This window comes from Solea senegalensis, linkage group LG11 (assembly GCF_019176455.1).
Source record: "Solea senegalensis isolate Sse05_10M linkage group LG11, IFAPA_SoseM_1, whole genome shotgun sequence".
NCBI lineage: Eukaryota > Metazoa > Chordata > Actinopteri > Pleuronectiformes > Soleidae > Solea > Solea senegalensis.
The window spans coordinates 11166758-11180907 of NC_058031.1; the positions used below are offsets into that span (position 1 = coordinate 11166758).

General features: G+C 41.8%; 1 protein-coding gene across 1 annotated transcript in view; it reads right to left on the reverse strand.

The window, feature by feature from the left end:
• LOC122777820 (metabotropic glutamate receptor 7-like) overlaps positions 1 to 14150 on the reverse strand; it is a 115948-nt gene that overhangs the window by 834 nt on the left and 100964 nt on the right. The window contains exon 9 of the mRNA XM_044039307.1: positions 8787 to 9039. Coding sequence (XP_043895242.1) covers positions 8787 to 9039 — 253 coding nt within the window. The remainder of the gene's footprint in view (positions 1 to 8786; positions 9040 to 14150) is intronic.

A 14150-nucleotide genomic window follows, 5' to 3' on the forward strand; every position in this document is an offset into this window, starting at 1 on the left:
TTTGTGAGATATATAGTATATCTTTTGCAGGATCTCTCATTCATTTAGGTCAGTGTACTTCCAGGTCAGTTTGGCTCATGGACGCTGAACAAACAAACAAACAAAGTGGAGCTCACACATCTGTGGAAGAGGATTCGTTTTTTATTTTCATTTAATTTTATTATGAAGACATTAAATCAGCGCTTGCCTTCCCTAACGTTGAGATGCAAATGAAGAGACTCCTGCTCTGTGTTGTTACGTTGACTTCACTTGTGCCGTTAAATGATTCATTTCTCTAATTATACTTTTATTACATGTTTAAACTTGTATTAATCTGTGATTAACGCCAGTTTTTTAAGCCCACATTAACAATGTAAAGCCACTCTTACACCGTGTATCTCGATTGGGAATCAAATAAATAAAAATAAAGTTACTATATGAACTTGACTTTTAGTGTTCAGGAAAAAAGAAGGAACCAGGCTGCAGCGTTAACATATGTTAACATATGCACAGTCTAAAATGATACAGCTGTGACACAGAGAAGCAGCAGAATGACTGTAGGTCACACTGTCTCTCAGCAGCTGCAGCTTCCTTTATTTATTTCACTTCCCGACGCGGCGATAGATCTGCAGTCTTTTTTCCCAAAGTCACAATGTATCCCAGTTGTTACGTTGCTGCATACGTCCCACATCACCGCCCCTCCTCCTGCTAAACACCAGACTAATGACCAAGTCACCAGAACAACCGTCCGCACCTTTCTAAGATCATGTAATATGTTTCTCAACCGAATAAAAGGGAAAAAAGGAGAGAAAACATTTAAAAACTCTAAGCAGACGCTCTGTGCCGTGCATTCTTATTGTCAGCTGCGTGCAATCAGTGGCGACAGTCTGTGGCCCGGCACATCACTCCAACTCTCTGTGCCCCCATGTAAAGCCCGAGCTTCTATTTTCAGATGTTAACTAGTGATAAAAAACACAAACACCACACAAGTGGGCACCGAACAAATGCTAGGGCAGGCAATGTGATCCCAGTCTGCATTGCCATGGAAACGTATCCGAATGTGGCTGAGTGCCTCGGTTGCTGTGTGTGTGTGTTTGTGTGTTTGTGTGTTTGTCCTCTCGAAATATCTAGCGTGATAAAAACCAATTTGAGTCTCAAACCTTCCGAATGAAGGCGTTCTTTTGTAAACGGAGGTCACGGCGGCTTGTCACGTCTTCAGAGGAACGCGTTAGGGGAGGAATTCGGGCGAGCGTTAAGGTCAGATGTTGGACATATTGGATGTTTTTGTCAGGTGTCAGGCTGGGGTGATTCAAAGTGGCGCAGGGAGATTGGAGTGCAGTCTGTGGACGAACAGACAATCTGTGGATCTGTACAAATATCATCCTCTGAGGTCAATATGCATTTTAATAATCACTGACATTGCTATAAATTCTCTCTCTGCTGCCTTAATGCTGAACTCCCATGGGCTGTGTGCAATTAAAATCACACCACTTCTTTACAGCTGTAGTCTCCGCCAGAAAGACTAATGAATAAAACATGAGTAAATGTACATCAGATTCCTGCTGGTAAACCACAAACAATCCTTAGGAGGAGCAGGCAGTTGTGTGTGTGTGTGTGTGGTCTGAGATGGAGACGTCTACCTATGCTATCATCTACATTTTTAATAATGGCAGAGTCCATTACTCATGTTTGCGTGCTGCTGTCTGTCAGCTCGCGTTGTCTTACCACACTATTCATTGTTAATGACATGAATTAGTCGAAGATGAGTGGTGAGTGGGTCCAGTGCTAGGCTCAGAGGAGGGGGAAGGCTAATTATCCTGTTTCCTACCACACTAACAAGAAATAATACAGAAAGTGAGAAGAGTCTGTGAAGGTTCTCAGTCGTCCAGGTCATTGTCATCTCCTGTAATTCGCTGTAGGCGACTGGACTTGGTTGGTTTGGATGGTTGGATGGTTGGATGGATTCTCCAGGTTGACAGTGAGAGTGTCTCTTGTCCTTCAGATGTCGTGGGACAGTCATGTCCAGATTAGCTGGCTCATCACGCGTTCCCGTGAAGGGGAACAGTTGAGTTTGGTGCAGTATGGCATGTCATTTTATGTGTTTCCATAAGCAGCCACTACCGTTCTGTTTTTGGAACCCTGCCCTTGAGGTGCCACAGAAAAAATGTCACTAGACCGACTCTACCGACGCCACTCCTCCATTGTTGTCCGTCGTGTCGCGTTCAAAGTCATCGTCCGCACCGGTATGACGTTGCACTGTGTATCTTGCTGACGCACAGCCCACACAGCAAGCCTGACTCAGGGCTTTATCGTCCCAACACCAGACTCTGTGTGTAACATCCCTCTTTCACACCTTGACTTTAAACCAACATCCTGAAACTGGGTCAGGGGAGTGAACGACCTGCATTGTTCAAATTAATAACTCTCGAGACGGGTTTTAAGCCGTCAGAGGCAAATTACCTGGATTTCTCCCAATAGTTAGTGAAACATCGCCTCCAGAGAACCACAGTATTATTTTAAGTTTAATGACGTTCCACAGTTTTATTTTGAACACAGCTTTTCTTCAAACACGAATCAGAATGTGTGTTGTTGATGTGCAAATGTGCACAGCTGGGACTGATCCGATACAAGCAAGATTGACTGATTAATCATATATATACTGTATATATGTATATGTATATATATATATATACATCTATATATATATATATATATAGATATATATATATGTTTATGTATATGTATATGTACCACCAGATTCAGAGACAGTTTCTTCCCCACAGCCACCTAAATACTAAATAAACCAAAAATCAAATAAGGCTGCTAAGTGCCTGAAATAGGATAATGCTGCCATCCATCCATCCCATCAGAACCGGAAACACACTGTAAACACTTTACGGTTATTTATGGCTTTTGTGCTGTGTTGTTTATGTTTTTAGATACATCTTTGGAGGGTCACATGTCATTTTTGTTGTATTCCTACGCAGTGACAGTAACGACTCTCTGATTGTGATTCTGCCTCACTGCATCACAATATTGAATTCGTGTCATTGCCAAAAACACTGCATGTTCCAGCTGACAGTCACATGATTATGATCGCAGACCTGCATCGAGACCATAGATCGTCCATGAAAATGGACTCATGTGGTTTCCTCTCAATCAGGAGTTAAGAACATGTGACACCAGGGGGGAAACTCCAATGTGTCATTGATTGATTTATAAAGTCAGTAAACATTTCCGTGAGTAGTTAATGGTCTCAATCACTAGTTTCAGCTCTTTTTTAATATAACATGATGCCAGTTTCGTAAATGATGGCACATTTAAGTACCATAATTAAATAAGTAAATTATGGTACTTAAATTTAATTATTTAATTCTAACATTTAAGTGCGGCATATGAGTAAACACCAGCGTGACAGCTGGTATTGTCCTGGTTGCAGGAGACGTCTGTGAACTCTGAGCAGACAGGCTTCACGACGACAGTTCCCGATTTGTGACGTCACCAAACAAACTGCCACTTGATCTAGATGTTGCACTTGGGTGACACTTGTGTCACACTCCTGACAGACACGGCAGTGAGCTCCGTCTGTAATTTATAACAATCTATTACTCTGCCGGGACCTGCGACGTGGACCGTGAAAACGGGACTTTATTGGTTGACAACAAGAACGTGAAGAGACGACACTGTTGTTTGCGTGCTTAACAACGCTGGATCATAAAGATTTTAAAGCATGGACAAGTTTCTCGGGGAAAGTTCATGACACTGCGAAATGCAACACCTGCAGCAGGGGAATTTCAGCACCCACAACATGATGAAACATTTACTGCAGTCTTTAAGAATGCACTGTGTTTGATGCATTCCTCTGTATAGTCTCTGTAGTCTCCAGACTACAGATTATACAGAAGCATACATCAAACACAGTGCACACAGGGCATACAGACTGGTGTGTATGCAAACACTTTCACCTTAAATAAACAGTAAAGGCCCTTAAATTAACCGATTACTAGATGAATCATCACAGTTGATAATCGATTTATCGGTTTAAATAATAAAAAAAAACAACTTCTTATTTTTCAGTTGCTTAAATGTCAATATTGTCTGGTTTCTTTGCTTCATGTAACAAAGAAAGCACTCAAATTAAATCGTTTTGGTCTTTGTACAAAACAAGACCATCATCATTTGGAGGTTTAGGAAACACTGATCGACATTTTTCCACATTTTCCAACATTTTCCGGATCATTGTTGAGAAAACAATGGGCAGATGAATCGATTGTGAAAATAATAAACACACTGTGGCGATCATCAGTGAATCTGCCGGGATCTCTGTGTCCTTTATTGTCATAAAAGCAAGACAGTGTTTACAGTTATAGTTGAAGTTACAGGACACACTCACACTCACAGTCTCACAGTCATTTATAAAACATGGAGCACATAAAGGCTCAATGCTGAGCTGTCACATTGTTTATTATATTATAATATATGGCGCTCTACATGTGAGTTCAGAGAGCAGCACCGTTTCTCCCCCAGTGAAAATAATGATTTAATATTTCAATTAGGGCTGCAACGATTAATCTATTACTAAATAATAACAAAATCAATGGCCAGCTACTTTGATAATTGGTTTGAGTGAAATGAAAACACGTTCTCTCCTCTCAGCCCCTAAAATATCCAGTGTTTATTATCCTTTATTCATGCATTTTTATTTATTTGTTTATTCTCCTCCATTTATTGGCAGGAACTGGAGTGTAACGTAGCTTGAAAATGTTGTAGAAGTTGAGAAGTTGGAAACGCAAACGTATCTCGGGCTAACGATTACTAGCCGTTGTTAGCGATAGCAGCTGTAGCATTTAGTGCACACAGACAGCATAGCAACGTGTCTACAGTTAAGAACTAAACAGTACTATGTGTAGGACTGAAATAACGGTAAAATCATAAAGTCACACTAACGGTAAAAGTGTCAGTGTTTGTACAGTGGCAGCCATTTTGGAATCGTGGAATGTGCTATGTGAGGTTGCTCTGGATTCCAAAATCTGAGTTCAAACTACAAACACAACACAAAGGAAGAAGAACCCTCTCTGATATATAGAAACCGATACAGTTTCCCCTGAGTCGAGAACTATCTTCATGCTTTTCTTTGTTACGTGCCCACCAGTGACACTTGGGCCTGTTAGCGTACCTGTTAGCAAAGATGGCGGACACTGTTTACATTCTGGGAATGAGGTCCCGCCCCTCTACGAGTCGGTCTAAAAAGTGCAGAATTAGCGTTGCAGTTTCAACCCTCGGACCAAGTGTCACTGGTGGACACGTAACAAAGACAAGAATGAAGATATTTCTCAACTCAGGGGAAACTGAGGTTGGGAAGCACAATTATTATGTGTTTGTGTGTTTGTGGCGCGTATGAAACCACGACGACCCCGCCCACAATGAGGAGGTACTACAGTAATGGAAAACGACGTGCCTGATACCAAACTGAGTACACACTGGACCTTTAATTGTGTATTTCCTGGTTTCTTTGCTCGTCTATGACAGTAAAGGATGATGAATGATGAAACAACAAGCAAATAACGGGGGAAATAATTGACAGATTAATGGATTATGAGGGGCACTGTTAGTAGCAGCCCAGATTTACTTTGCTTTTCAATATTGCAGAAATGATTTATGGAAAAAAAATACTGTTTATTTTAGTTGGAATGAGTTATTTTCAAATGATTTCTACACTCGCACCCTCACCTAGAAGGTACTAGAGCAGAAACACATGTTTACTTAAGTAAAACTAGTGCAGGACAGTGAATTGTTTCTCTTCAAGGATAAATTCCCTTGTGTGAAAAGTGTATTATGACAAAGACATTGCACTCTAGCAACCCCAATTCAGCAAAACTGATCATGCTGGTAATCCTTTAAGTCATCTCATACCAGGCTTGATGGGCTGAATGGAGGTATTCGGCACTGTGATGTTTACAGGAATTGACGGACAGTCTCCAGGGACGGTCGAGGCCTAGTTCAGGTTTCGGGTCAGTCATGCACATAAATTTGCCATTAATAAATGTCACTTCCACTGCTGCTAAAAAAGAAGGGCGAGGAGCGAGAGCGCGCGGGGAGGAGCGGCCAGGCGAGAAGACATTCATGACGGAGAGACAGAAGGTGAGAGACACGCAGAACAGATGACACGGTGCACTTCTGGGAGGACCTCCCAGAGACCACGTGCCCCGCTTGGGGAATTTTGATGCGCAGCAGCGACAGATGTTTAGGTTTTCACCGTCGATGCAGAATGTGTAGGCGCTGGATGAAGTCACAGGAGTGACTGGCAAGGATGTGCTACGCTTGCATCATCTCCCCGACTTATATGTGCGTAACTCACACATTCAGTCACACACTGATGCACCCGTCGCAAACTGCACGCACAGACGCACACGCACACACACACGCACAAGCTCATTCGGCTCATGACAGATGAATGTGACAACTGTTGGGTGTTTGGAGAAATTCCCGGGAAGATCTGTCATCTCGTAGGCATAATTCAAAGAGGGGCTGAGGGGCTGGTGCACCTGTGGGTGCCATGATCGCGTACGTGATTAGAAGCGTTGCAGGAGACGAGGCCTTTTGAGCCTGTGATGTGCGATTTGCATGACGTGTCAATCATCTCTATGTTCATCTAGACAACAAGAGATAGAGAAGAAAAAGCTTCCATAGCAACACAGCATGTGCAATTTTTCTTGTGCTAGATCCATGTTTAGTGTTGTTTTGTTGTTTTTCCCAAACACTTCATCACTCGGGCTGTCAAAGTTAACGCAATAATAACGTATTTACTCAAATTCCTTTAGGGCCACAATTTTTACATGATTAACACAGGCAGTGTGTAGTGCATTGATTTTCTCCGAATGATTAAAAACCAAAAACTCCATAAAAGGACACTCTCACTCAAACAGCACTAGAGTGTAAAGTGAGTTTCAAGATGGATATTTCACACTGACTCTTTCAGCTCCAGCATTGTGTGTGCGCTCCTTCAAACTAACTTCAATGCGGCCTTTAACAGGGAGGAAAAAAGTGGTAGTATATAGTAATAGAGGGCAAGAAAAAAACCACAAGCAGCTCATGAGAGCTAGTGAGAGTAATGCAGGGCACACAATGTGTTGCGCTTCAAAAACACACATGTTGTGTGTTGTCGTGGCCAAATGCAGCAAGCACCTTGTGTTGATAAGAGTATTAAAAGATGATTGATGGCAAGTTAACCATGAACAATGACGTGATTAATCACAAAAGAACGTTTTAATCAACTGACAGCACTATTTATCACTTAACTGTGGAGGTGTGCATCTATCCCACTCAAGCGCTAATACCTGGCATTATCTTTGCTAACAGGATCATGCTTACAGTTTGAGATGAGTAACACACAGCTAGTGAGACAGATTATCTCCCTCCATTCCCAGTGACAAAGCCCTGCTTCTTGAAATCTCTCAGCAGCAGGGCCCTCATCTTCTCTCATTCTCTGTGCTGTGAACAAGGGCTAAAGGTCTAACCATTTATCAGGAAACAAGATAACTATGTCCATTCTACAGGATGTTATATGCACTTTCTTACCAAGTCACCACCCAATTAAACGGATGGAATGGGACTTTCTAGTCAAGAAACATGATATATGAGACTGAACAGTGAGCCGTCTCTTCGAGGAAAATTAAGATTTCAAACACACTATAGTCTATACCATGTATCCATCGCTATAAGCTCTATGAATAACACACCAGATTGATTGTGCCTACTGTTTCCCATCAGCACCTTATATAAAATTAACATGCACTCTGCTACTTTTCATAGTTTTTAACAACATGCGCTATATATAGCGCATGTGTGACTAAACATATAAAACCATTCACGTGGTGTGTTTTTTTTTTTATTAAAAAAAAGCTCTATTAAGCTTCAAAAAAGAAAGACTTTTGATGCCACATAACAGATTTAACTAAATCTCTTTTTTGTGCATTTTTCAGCAGATACAACAATATAGTATTTAATTTAAGTGCAGGTGGGTGTATAAACAGATAAACACAATTGAGTAAAAAGCTGTTGTAGTTATGCTGAATATGTCTTTATATACAGATACCGCACATTAGTGAGCACTTGGGAAATGCTCTTGTGGCTACTTTTAACTACATTAGAGTGTTTTAACTTTTGTTGAAATGTTTGAATATTATTTATTAATGACGAGTACATAAAGTGTAGAAGGTGTTAAGGCTTTATGTTAAGTTATGTATTTCAACCTAGAATTTCTATTCACAAGAAGTCATTTAAAGGAATACACCGATTTGCATTTAGCTTTGTATGACTAGAATAGGGGGAGTATTTTTGAAAAAGTGGTGCCTCCCAACCTCAGTTTCCCCTGAGTTGAGAAACACCAGTGACACTTGGTCCTGTTAGCGTGACACTTGGTCCTGTTAGCGTGACACTTGGTCCTGTTAGCGTAACTGTTAGCAAAAGATGGTGGACATGGTTTACATTCTGGGAATGAGGTCCCGTCCCCCTACGAGTGGGTCTAAAAAGTGCGGAATTAGCATTGCAGTTTCAAGCCTCGGACCAAGGCTTGGACCAAGTGTCACTGGTGAGCACGCAACAAAGAAAAGAATGAAAATATTTCTCAACTCAGGGGAAACTGAGGTTGGGAGGCACCATTTTTTCAAAAGCATTACCCCATTCTAGTAATATGCAAATCGGTGAAGTTTTCCTTTAAGTGCTCTGATTGAAAATGAGTATTGCTCATCATGGTGTATGTATAGTATATTATGTGGCAGTGTTTTTCATGTCACTGGGTTACTTACTCATGGGATCAGCAGTGGGGTTTTCACACAGCTCTGTCTTAGCCTCTCCATTGGGCCTTTCGCTGGGTTTCTGGGACAGACGCGATGACATAGTGGCAGCTGTGACCACGGCCTTGAAGCTACGCTTCCTCTTCTGTACGTTCAGCTCCGGGTGGAAGATAATGATGTACACCTTGGGCATGTAGAGCATGCCCAGTGCTACCGAGGCACTGAGGTTCATGGAGATGGTCAGGGTGGTCGTCTGAATGTACAGCTGAAAGGAAGCACAGGCAGGTAAAAAATTAATCTTTAATGCATACCCTGCAAGAGCAGACGAGCATAAAATAGCATTAAAATGCAGTGTGGGCTTTAATTTGACATCTCGACACCTATATAAGGTAGACAAATAAATCAGGAGAGGCACAGAAACACTTATGAAGAAAAAAGAGGGACACGACAGCTATGATGGCTGCGCATCTGCAGCCAATTACAGAACAGTCACACTGTTGAGCACAGCGTCGAGGCAATACCTAATAATAACCAATGCCTTATCACAAGATATAAGCTTTCAGTGAAAAACGGTCATGAAGAATCCCCTGACACAAGGACCTACATCATTAGAGAAGATGTTTGTCTGATACACTCGTGTGATACAAAGCCTCCTGATAAGAATTGGTTCAGTTTAATTCAGTGATAAAAAAACACTTGTTTTAATGACCTGACGGTATTATCTGATCTGTAATGATGTGACAGATGTAGGTTGGTCTGGATATTTTTGCTGTGTGTTGCAGAGTGGAAATGGGCATCCATGTGTGCAGCAACTGCAGAATCCAGTAGCGTTTATTAAAGCCTGACCTGCAGCTACTCACTCAAGTCAAAGGCAGTTCGAGCATATTAATGACAATAGGAGCGTCACTGTGACTTCAGAATGTCCTCACATATCTTATTTTCTCCCCCCTTCCTGTCGACTTGACAAATATGACTGACCGTGACTGTGACACGCTGCAGTCACTTTTGTTTTCCCTCTTCTGGATTAGATGTTCTATCAAAGGTGGAGGACTCAAGAATGACTTGAGTCTTGCTTGACTAAACCCTGATAAGAGACTAAACTTGACTGATGAAAGGACATCAGCCGAGCTAACATCAGTCATAATGAGACGTCACACTTTTTTGAAACATGATTTGTGGACGTGCGGTGCAATATTATTAGAAGACCTGGCGACCTACTCGGAAGTAAAATTCCACCAGAGCCAGTGTACAGTTAGGCAGCTATCATGGAAAGATCAGTCTAAACATACTTAAATATGGATTTGGAGATCTTACACACACACACACACACACCCCAACAAACACACCTTCATAAAGATATTTGAATTAGAGGGCGGACCCGTTCTTAGGAGCTGATGGGTCAAGTTAAGTTCAAAATTTACAAAGTAACATTCGGGGATCGCACTGTGGTACAGTGGCTAGCATTGTTGGCTCACAGCAAGAAGGTCACCTGGTTCAGATACTGGCTCAAGCAAGAGCCTTTCTGTGTGGAGTCTGCCTGCTCTCCCGTGTGCACATGGGTTCCCTCGGGGTACTCTGACTTCCTCCCACCGCCCAAAAAACATGCAGATTTGGGATTAGGTTAATTGGACACTCTAAAGTGACTGCTGAGATTGGCTCCAGCTTCCCCCGCGTCCCTCAAGTGGAAGATAAAGCAGTTGAAAATGGATGGATATTTCTATTAGGGTCAGGTTCACTCATGGTCGCGGGAGTAAGCTACTTGATATGGTGCTTTAATGTTGATTTTTGCTCAAATATAGTGTGAAGATGAATGAAACTGATGGATTTTCTGTCCATTTTGGCTACATCCTGTTCTGTGTTAGGGCATGTTTTTTTTTTAACATGACAAAGCCTGAATGTAATGCTTAAGCCTGATTCATTTCTGGAAGTACAGATTAGCCTGGCTCAGAATGGAGGACATGACTGCACCAGGCTTAAATTGGATTCCAACACAAAAACCAGAATGCCTCTTGGGTTTGGTTAATCTTCTGTTGGGCTCAGTCAGTTTCACGCTCTCATGAGTGCATTTTTTAGGTAACTTATTGTCTGTTTAAGCATTCGCTCAAAGGCTGAATTTGACTTATTATGCTATGTACACAATTTCATGTTGCAAAATCTGTCTAAAATAAAAACAATTTCATTGGACATTTCAACTCAAGCAAAACTAGCCGATCTACAAACAGTACCACTGTGGAATTATCCAGAAAGTTGTTAGAGGAAGAAAAAAGTGTGATTTTACAGTAAATGAACATCTGGTTGTAAGACGCCGTAATGATAAAGGTTTTTTTAGTAAAAGTGGGTTGCAATTAATCAGCAAAAAATGCTATGATGTGTTACACAGGAACACCAGCTTACAGTAATGAGGCAGCATGCTTACTGCAGCACACCAGTCACACAGCAGTCACGACATTAGAGACTATTTGTTTCACATGATATGATCCAAGTGCATATTAAGACTTTTTATTAATGTGGAAAAAAAATTCTCTTTTTTTCCCCCGAGTAGAATCATCAGAATTTCATAAAACCCTAACTTAAATTCCACCACAGTAACTTTAAACTTGAGTCCTTGTCTTCTACACATACAGTTCCCTCTGTATTTTAGCCTCTCAGTGGCGTATTCCTCCTCTAACAGCTGATGTCGCTGGGTCCGTGTGGAATACAATAAGACGAAGCACGGACTACAGCTACTGTATCTGCAGCCTGTGAAAGGCTCTCACTGAGTTAAGTGGCACAATCATTCACACGATTACCATTCATGTGAGACAGACACTCGTACGTTCTCCTTTCATGACATTCCTGTTCAGGGGTTACATAAGTGTCCCATTGTAATTGCGAGCTTGCACAAGCCAGATCATGCCGTCAGGCCGTTCAGGTGTGTGTGAATTTCCTTCATTAAAAGCTGATGTTTTCACCGAGAGGTAGGGAAGCCCGTCGTTCAACAAGGGCTCGTTTTGAGGGTCTTGGAGGAGAAAGAATCACGTCAAGAGGGGATGTTATTGTTTCAAGAGTGCGTCACAAAAGCCTCAGCACTAATCTACTGCACTTGAAAGCATCAGATGTCACTTACAGGCAGCCTCCCTGTCAGCCACTGGAAATGTGGATGGGGAACTGTAAGCACATTAGCTACCACTGTGTATCTGCACAGCAGTGAAATGCTCACTGATTCAGTGAGACGAGGAAATGTCACCATTTGCATACAGTTCTTCTACGGCAAACAGCTCGACTAATAGTCATTTCTTTCATACTCATTTACATGCCAGTCATGCTGTTATTTTCCAATCTCAACAAAACACTCGAGTGCCTGATATTATCAACATGCCAATACGCTCAACTGCATCTTGCTCCTGTTAGGATGTGGTGAGCTGCTTCACATTATCTGGCATGTATTAATAAGTGTATGAATATCACAATGCTTGCAGTGCACTCTGCTCTCTTAAAGCTCGAGAAGAACAGCAATGTTGCGCCTTCTCTCGGCGTCTGAGCGGTGAATTTGCAGCTTTTGTGATGAGATATTGGCGCCAGTGATCGATGTATCCTTGAGTCGCACGCATGATGTCAAACACAATCACACATAGAATCTCTGCCCTGTGTCGTGTTTCCATGTTTGCAACTTGGAAACCTCTTTTGGTATCCATGGAAACACTACAGAATTTGGTGCAAGCAACTAAACATGACTGGAATACGCTTTTAATGAGATTCTGATCCCATCGAATTCACAATGCTGACCCTTTCTAAACTGATTTATTGACCACCTAGGAGAGTTGATTTCAGAGGCAGGCGTACAACAGCAAACACACACAGCGTTTGGGTATTGAGGTGTTGTCCCGCTAATGCAGCTACACAAACACACCACATTAAATCCCCCTTTCTTTTTGTCTCTAACACACATACACAGTTTTCTGTGCTGCTCTATGAGCTTGACCCAAATTCCTCTCACCCTCCACTTGAATGTTTCTCTTTTCACGGAACATTCATAATTAAATGCTGTTGCTTTAACATAAATAAATACATGAAGCCATTTTCACAACTGCTTGGCAACTCTCTATTTATAGCCACGATGATGATTTATTAACACGCTCATCAGGAATCAAATGTTTGATTTTGAATTTTTACATCTCATTGACAACGCCAACATCCAGCCCCAACAAACACATGTTTTCCACTTCGACAAAAAGCTGTTGAGGGTAATTCTCATAATTATACCCACCAGGGATATACTTAGTGCAAAAGCAATTTAGCTGGGTACAGTTCAGTTGGGGATGCTTACTATAAATGCATACAGAGACAAGGACTTGATTCTGTAAGCGACAATTAGAAAGCTCTCTGCTCCATTAGCAAATGTGCTCAATTATGGATCCGGAGTATTTGAAGTCTCCTCTCATCTACCTGGATGCCGCTTGTTGTTTTGGGTGGCCTACTTTCCAGCCGGCCTCACGTCGGGAATAACTGCGTGTGGCTTTGTGTTGCAAAGCCCTGGTCCACGTTGGAGAAACCCTTTCAGGACCCATTCAGACCTGGCATTGACATGCATGGTCAGTGATCTGTTCCCACCTGATCTGGTTCCCCGGCACTGTATACTTTAAACCAGGGGTGTCAAACTCATTTTTGTTCAGGGGCCACATACAGCACAATTTGATCTCAAGGGGGCCGGACCAGTAAAAATAGTCAAATAATAGCATAATAACCTATGAACAACAAGAACTCCTTTGTTTTTTCTCCTTTGTTTTATATTTACTGAAGGATAATTTTACAAAACATGACATTTCTTGAGAAATATAAGTGCAATTTCAACAATATCATGCCTAAATTTACTATTTACAAGCACACTGGATCTCTAAAGGCACAAACATTTAGTCACAGGTATCTGGAGCATCTGACATTACGTTTAGATCAGTGTGAAATTTAACAAATTCATCCTGTGGGCCGATTGGACCCTCTGGCGGGCCGGTTCTGGCCCCCGGGCCGTATGTTTGACACCCCTGCTGTAAACACACTGACATCACATGTGTTTGCAAGAAAAAAAGATAGAAGAAGAGTCATTAAATGCTGAGTCGCTCCAAGCCCTACTCACGTTGCTGTAATATGAAATCAAATTTTAACCTTTAGCGATTAATCATGTGATAGAAAAACCGCTGTATGAATGTGTCGTCTTTCATTCTTTCACTAGTTTACATTTGTCTTTGGGCAAGACACTTAAAGGAATACTTCACCGATGTGCATTTAGCTTTGCATTACTAGAATAGGGGGGAAAAAAATTGTGCTTCCCAACATGCGGGGAGAACACGCAAACAGACCCTCTTTTTGAGAGGCAACAGCGCTAGCCACTCCACCACCGTG